Consider the following 7,500-nt stretch of genomic DNA (forward strand, 5'->3'; position numbering starts at 1 on the left):
TTAGATGGGGCTGTACTGGGATGGAGCTGTACTGGGATGGGGCTGTACTGGGACGGGGCTGTACTGGGATGGAGCTGTACTGGGATGGGCTGTGCTGGGATGGAGCTGTACTGGGATGGAGCTTGGGACTGGCTGGGCTGTAACTGGGACGGGGCTGTACTGGGACTGGACTGTACTGGGACCGGCTGTACTGGAAGGGGTTGTATTAGGATGGGCTGTACTAGGGATGGGGCTGTACTGGGATGGAGCTGTACTGGGATGGGGCTGTACTGGGACTGGGCTGTACTGGGATGGGGCTCTACTAGGATGGAGCTGTACTGGGATGGAGCTGTGCTGGGATGGGGCTGTACTGAGACGGGACTGTACTGGTATGGGGCTGTACTGGGACCGGGCTGTACTGGGATGGGGCTGTACTGGGAAGGGGTTGTATTAGGATGGGGCTGTACTGGGATGGAGCTGTACTGGGATGGGGCTGTACTGGGATGGGGCTGTACTGGGACAGGGCTGTACTGGGATGGAGCTGTACTGGGATGGAGCTGTACTGGGATGGGGCTGTACTGGGGAAGGGGCTGTACTGGGATGAGGCTGTACTGGACTGGACTGTACTGGGACTGGGCTGTACTAGGATGGGGCTGTACTGGGATGGGGCTGTACTGGGAAGGGGCTGTACTGGGATGAGCCTGTACTGGGACCGGGCTGTGCTGGGAAGGGGTTGTATTAGGATGGGGCTGTACTAGGATGGGGCTGTACTAGGATGGGGCTGTACTGGGATGGAGTTGTACTGGGATGGAGCTGTGCTGGGATGGGGCTGTACTAGGATGGGGCTGTACTGGGATGGAGCTGTACTGGGATGGAGCTGTGCTGGGATGGGGCTGTACTGAGATGGGACTGTACTGGTATGGGGCTGTACTGGGACCGGGCTGTACTGGGATGGGGCTGTACTGGGAAGGGGTTGTATTAGGATGGGGCTGTACTGTGATGGAGCTGTACTGGGATGGGACTGTACTGGGATGGGGCTCTACTAGGATGGAGCTGTGCTGGGATGGGGCTGTACTGAGATGGGACTGTACTGGTATGGGGCTGTACTGGGACCGGGCTGTACTGGGATGGGGCTGTACTGGGAAGGGGTTGTATTAGGATGGGGCTGTACTGGGATGGAGCTGTACTGGGATGGGGCTGTACTGGGACGGGGCTGTACTGGGATGGAGCTGTACTGGGATGGGGCTGTGCTGGGATGGAGGTGTACTGGGATGGAGCTGTACTGGGACTGGGCTGTACTGGGACGGGGCTGTACTGGGACTGGACTGTACTGGGACCGGGCTGTACTGGGAAGGGGTTGTATTAGGATGGGGCTGTACTGGGATGGAGCTGTACTGGGATGGGGCTGTACTGGGACGGGGCTGTATTGGGATGGAGCTGTACTGGGATGGGGCTGTACTGGGACTGGGCTGTACTGGGATGGGGCTGTACTGGCACTGGGCTGTACTAGGATGGGGCTGTACTGGGACCGGGCTGTACTGGGAAGGGGTTGTATTAGGATGGGGCTGTACTAGGATGGAGCTGTACTGGGATGGGGCTGTACTGGGACGGGGCTGTACTGGGACGGGGCAGTTCAGCCCAGTACAGCCCAGCACTGCCCAGCGCAGCCCAGTTTGTCCCTGTCCCACCCAGTACAGCCTGGCACGGCCCCAGCACATCTCGGTACCACCCAGCCCAGTGCGTCCCAGTACCACCCAGTGCAGCCCAGCATCACTCAGCACAGCCAGCATGGTCCCCTGCCATGGAGGGCTCTGGTGTCCCCTGGCTGGTGGCACTGGGGACATTGGGGACACACAGTTCCCTGCCATGGAGGGCTCTGGTGTCCCCTGGCTGGTGGCACTGGGGACGTTGGGGACACACAGTTCCCTGCCACGGAGGGCTCTGGTGTCCCCTGGCTGGTGACACTGGGGACGTTGGGGACACACGGTCCCCTGCCACAGAGGGCTCTGGTGTCCCCTGGCTGGTGGCACTGGGGACATTGGAGACACACAGTCCCCTGCCACAGAGGGCTCTGGTGTCCCCTGGCTGGTGACACTGGGGATGTTGGGGACACATGGTCCCCTGCCATGGAGGATCTGGTGTCTCCTGGCTGGTGGCACTGGGGATGTTGGGGACACATGGTCCCCTGCCATGGAGGATCTGGTGTCTCCTGGCTGGTGGCACTGGGGACATTGGGGACACACAGTCGCAGGCCATGGAGGGCTCTGATGTCCACTGGCTGGTGGCATTGGGGACACTGGGGACACACGGTCCTCAGCCATGGAGGGCTCTGGTGTCCCCTGCCCGGTGACACTGGGGATGTTGTCACCAGCCAAAGGGTGGTGGCTCCTCACCCAGGAGCTTGGGGACACTGAGGGCCCCAAGGGACAGGTCCTGGTCCCCTGGCTGGGTCACCCCGGGGGGTCCCAGCACCTCCGTGTGATGGGAGGGGGCTGAGAGCCGGGTCCCTGCCACCCCCTGTGATCTCCCCAGTGTCACCCGTGGTGGCCGCAGCCCCAGCTCGTCACCTGGGTATTAATTAGCAGCCGCTGTGACGAGCCCGGCTTGTTCCCGGCCCCAATGAGGGGTTCAAGGTCAAGCAGCAGAGGGAAAACTGGGAAGAGCGAGGAAAAGCCACTGGCCAAGTGGCCCTGATGGCTGCGGGGGGGACCACTGCGTGCACTCAACCGTCCCCACAACCCCAGGGACCCTCAGGGACCCCCCCTCCAGGGACCCACCAAAGACCTGGGGATGGTCCCAGAGACCCCTTCCAGGGACACCCAAGTGCCCTGCAGAGACCCCAGGGCCACCACGGGATGACCTCAGGGACACTCAAGGACCCCCAAGAGACCCCCCAGGACCTCCAGTTACACCCCAGAGACCTCCAGGAACCCACCAGGAACCCCCTGAAACTTCCAGGGACCCACCAAAGATCACCAGGAACCCCCCCGAGATATAGTCAGAGACCTTCAGTGACGGCCCCCCCCTCCAGGGACCCACCAAAGACCCAGGGGGGGTCCCAGAGACCCCTTCCAGGGACACCCAAGTGTCCTGCAAAGACCCCCAGGGCCACCGTGAGATGACCTCAGAGACACTCAAGGACCCCCAGGAGACCCTTGGGACCTCCAGTTACACCCCAGAGACCTCCAGGGACCCTCAGGGACCCTCCCTCTAGGGACCCACCAAACACCCAGGGGTGGTCCCAGAGACTCCTTCAAGGGACACCCAAGTGCCCTGTGGAGACCCCCAGGGCCACTCAGAGACCCTCAAGGATCCCAAGAGACCCTTGGGACCTCCAGTTACACCCCAGAGACCTATCAAACACCCCCAGAACTCCCCCAAGATATAGTCAGAGATCTCCAGGGACCCACCAAAGACCCCCAGGAACCCCCCAGTGACACCCCAGAGACCTGTCCCCGGGGTCCCCCCTACCCGGGGGTGGGCTGCGAAGCACCTCGATGCCACGGTGATGGACTCTGGAGCTCACGGGGGGTGGGGGGGTGGGGGGCGCAGCAGCCACCCACGTCCCAGGACATCCCCCCCAACCTCTGCTGCCTCCCCCCCGCCCCCCCCCCCACCCCCCCCCCCCCCCGGCCTCTTCCTTTAATTACAATCGTTTGCTGGTGTTAATTATTGGAAGCTGGCCACAACAGCGCTCGGCTGTAATTGTGTTCCAAGTCAATTAGCGCGGCCCTATAATTAGCTCCCCGGGAGCATGGTGGCCAGCAGGGCGGGGAAGGGGAGGGGGGGGCTCACCGACACCGACCCCCCCCCGCACCCCCATCACGGTCATCGACCAACAGCGCCAGGGACGCCGAGGACAGGGGCACCACCAGGCAGACGCTCGTGGGTGGCATCACCGGTGTCCACCGTGGACATGTGGTGGCAAGGGGACAAGCTTGGTGTCACCGTGGGCTCGGGATGTCCATGGGAGTAGGGTGGGGAGGGCAGGGGTGCAGCCCCCCCACGGGACCTCACCACACGGGAGGCCCTTGGAACTCTTCTGGGGGTGCTGTCACCCCCCACCCCTCAGGTTGGGGGGGGTGGGGTTGGGGTGCAGGGTTGGGGTGGGGTGAGGGTTGAGGTTGGGGCCCAGGATTGGTGCCAGGGGTTGAGGTTCAGGGTTGGGGTCCAGGGTTGGGGCTTGGGGTCAGGGGACACATCTGGGACCTGGGGTTGAGGTCCACGGTTGGGACTTGGGCCAGGGGACACGTCTGGGACCTGGGGTTGAGGTCCATGGTTGGGACTTGGGGGCCAGGGGACACATCTGGGACCTGGGGTTGAGGTCCATGGTTGGGACTTGGGGCCAGGGGACATGTCTGGGACCTGGGGTTGAGGTCCACGGTTGGGACTTGGGGCCAGGGGACACGTCTGTGACCTGGGGTTGAGGTCCACGGTTGGGACTTGGGGCCAAGGGACACATTTGGGACCTGGGGTTGAGGTCCATGGTTGGGACTTGGGGCCAAGGGACACATTTGGGACCTGGGGTTGAGGTCCATGGTTGGGACTTGGGGCCAGGGGACACGTCTGGGACCTGGGGTTGAGGTCCGTGGTTGGGACTTGGGCCAGGGGACACGTCTGGGACCTGGGGTTGAGGTCCACGGTGGGACTTGGGGCCAGGGGACACGTCTGGGACCTGGGGTTGAGGTCCACGGTTGGGACTTGGGGCCAGGGGACACGTCTGGGACCTGGGGTTGAGGTCCACGGTGGGACTTGGGGCCAGGGGACACGTCTGGGACCTGGGGTTGAGGTCCATGGTTGGGACTTGGGGCCAGGGGACACATCTGGGACCTGGGGTTGAGGTCCATGGTTGGCAGCTGGGCCAGGGGACACATTTAGGACCTGAGGTTGAGGTCCATGATTGGGACTTGGGATTGGAGGCTCATGGTTGGGCTTGAGGTTGGGGTCCAGGGTTAATGACCACGTTTGGGACATAGGGCGGAGGTCCACCACTGGGACCCAGGATTGGGGTCCAGGTTTGGGGCTCAGGGTTGAGGGTCAGGTTTGGGACGTGCTGTTGGGGTCCATGGTTGGGACCTGGGGTTGAGGCCCAGGTCTAGGGGGCCATGTTTGGTGCCCACTGTTGAGGTCCAGATTTGGGACCTGGGGTTGGGGTTCCATGGTTGGGAGCCAAGGTTGGGGTCTCAGGGTTAATGACCACGTTTGGGACCCAGGGTGGAGGCCCACCATTGGGACACAGGGTAGAGGTCCAGGTTTGGGACCTGGGGTTGGGGTCCAGGCTTAATGACCACATTTGGGACCCAGGGTGGATGACCACCACTGGGACCAGGTTTGGGGTCCAGATTTGGGACTCAGGGTTGAGGTCCCTGGATGGGACCTGGGGTTGGAGGTCCCTGGTTGGGGTCCAGGGTTAATGACCACATTTGGGACATTTGGGACCCAGGTTTGGGGTCCAGATTTGGGACCCGGGGTTCAGGTCCATGGGTGGGACCTGGGGTTGGAGGTCCACAGTTGGGAGCCAAGGTTGGGGTCCAGGGTTAACGACCACGTTGGGACCCAGGGTGGAGGCCCACCATTGGGATCCAGGACTGGGGTCCAGGTTTGGGTCCCAGGGTTGAGGTCCATGGGTGGGATCCGGGGTTGGGGGTCCCAGTTTGGGACCTGGGGCCCCATCTCCCCTCACCCACCCTCCCTCCAGGCACCTCCTCCACCCCCTGGCCGGCGCTCAGGGCTCCCTGGGGCAGGATGAGCCCCCCCCCCCCCCCCCGCCCAAATCCCGGGATGGGGTCGGGGCTCCAGCCCCCCCCCATGGAGGACCCCCCCTTTCCCAGCCCTGTCCCAGCCTTGGGGTGCAGTTTTGGTCCTTGGGGATGAGGTGAACCTTGGCGGGGGGGGGGGGGGTGTGACACCAGCATGGTGGGGACCCCCCCCCGGGCAGGGAAAGGCCGCGGCGCGACGCTTGACTACTTTTATTGGGCCTCCGAAGCTTTAAATACAGGCCGGGGCGCGGGGGGGAGGACGGCGCTGGCTGCGGACAGGATCGAGGGGGGCAAATTCAGCTGTCGGTCGGACCAAGGCCGGGGGGGGGGGGGACACCGGAGTCGCCCCCCAACCCCGGCATCCCCGGGGCACGGAGCTGCGGGCCCCCCCCCCTTCCTCGGCTGCCCCGGGGGGACGGGATGGGATGAGGCGAGGGTGGGGGGGGGGGGAAGAGGGCAAGAGGTCGGTGTGGTGGCGGCGGTGGAGGCGCGGGGGCCCCCCGAAGCATCATCATCATCATCATCATCATCTTCATCGTCATCATCACGGTCATCCCTTAGCGGCTGTAGCCGAACTCGTCCGCGTCGTCGGCGCGGAAATCGCCGTAGCGCCAGAGGTTCAGCTGCGAGAGAGCGCACGGGATGGGGCCGCGGCCAGCAGCGCCCCGGAGATGGCGGGGGGGGGGGGGCCACATCCAGCATCTCCCCGGTGATGGGGGGACACACACACATCTAGCATCACCCCAGAGATGGGGGGGGACCCACATCAACCGTCACCCCAGGGATACGGGGGTACCACATCCAGCATCACCTCAGAGATGGGGGTACCACATCCTGCACCTCCCTAGAGATGGGGGGGGGGGGGGGGGACACGACACATCCAGCATCACCCCAGAGCTGGGGGGGGGGGGGGCACATCCAGCATCACCCCAGGGATAACGGGGTACCACATCCCACATCTCCCCAGAGATGGGGGGGGCCCACATCAACAATCACCCCAGGGATAACGGGGTACCACATCCCACATCTCCCCAGAGATGGGGGGGGGCCCACATCAACCATCACCCCAGGGATAATGGGGTGCCACATCCAGCATCACCCTGGAGATGAGGGGGGGGCACATCCTGCATCTCCCTGGAGATGAGGGGGGGGCCACATCCAGCATCTCCCCAGAGCTGGGGGTGGGGGGGGGGCCTACATCCAGCATCACCCCAGGGATACGGGGGTACCACATCCAGCATCACCTCAGAGATGGGGGTACCACGTCCTGCACCTCCCCAGAGACTGGAGGGGGGGCAGCCAGCATCGTTCTGGAGATGTGCATGTGTTGGGGGGGTGTCCACATCCCACATCTCCCCACAGATGGGGGGGGCTGCACCCAACAGCACCCCAGAGATGGGGGGGGCACATCCAGCATCTCCCCAGAGACCAGTGGTCGTATCCAGCATCATTCTGGAGATGGGGGGGTGTGTGGTGTGTGCTGCATCCAGCACCTCCCCTGCAAATGGGGGGGGGTACCACATCCAGCACCCCCCCTGAGACAAGGAAGGGGTCGTGCTTGCCGCCCCCCCCCGCCCCGTATCTCCCACCCCCCCCGGCACTCACCCGGGCGCTCTTGGCCGTCTCCTGCGCGTTCAGGTACTCGGTGATCTGCGGGGACAGAGGACGGGGTCAACCCGCGCCCCCTCCCCAGGGGTTGGGGGGGGTGTGGGAGGGGGGGCCGGGCACCCCCAGGGACCCCCAGCAGCGTCTGCCAGGGTGG

At 64.3% G+C, this 7,500-nt stretch overlaps 1 protein-coding gene across 1 annotated transcript in view; it reads right to left on the bottom strand.

Moving 5' to 3' along the window:
- Positions 1-5,941: 5,941 nt before the first annotated feature.
- SND1 (staphylococcal nuclease and tudor domain containing 1) overlaps positions 5,942-7,500 on the bottom strand; it is a 145,464-nt gene continuing 143,905 nt past the window's right edge. Inside the window, exons 23-24 of the mRNA XM_054188613.1 lie at positions 7,344-7,388; positions 5,942-6,361 (exon numbers count right to left, since the gene is read on the bottom strand). Of these exons, the coding sequence (XP_054044588.1) occupies positions 6,296-6,361; positions 7,344-7,388 (111 nt within the window). The 3' untranslated portion in view covers positions 5,942-6,295. The remainder of the gene's footprint in view (positions 6,362-7,343; positions 7,389-7,500) is intronic.

The sequence above is a fragment of the Rissa tridactyla genome, chromosome 1 (assembly GCF_028500815.1).
Source record: "Rissa tridactyla isolate bRisTri1 chromosome 1, bRisTri1.patW.cur.20221130, whole genome shotgun sequence".
Taxonomy (NCBI): Eukaryota; Metazoa; Chordata; class Aves; order Charadriiformes; family Laridae; genus Rissa; species Rissa tridactyla.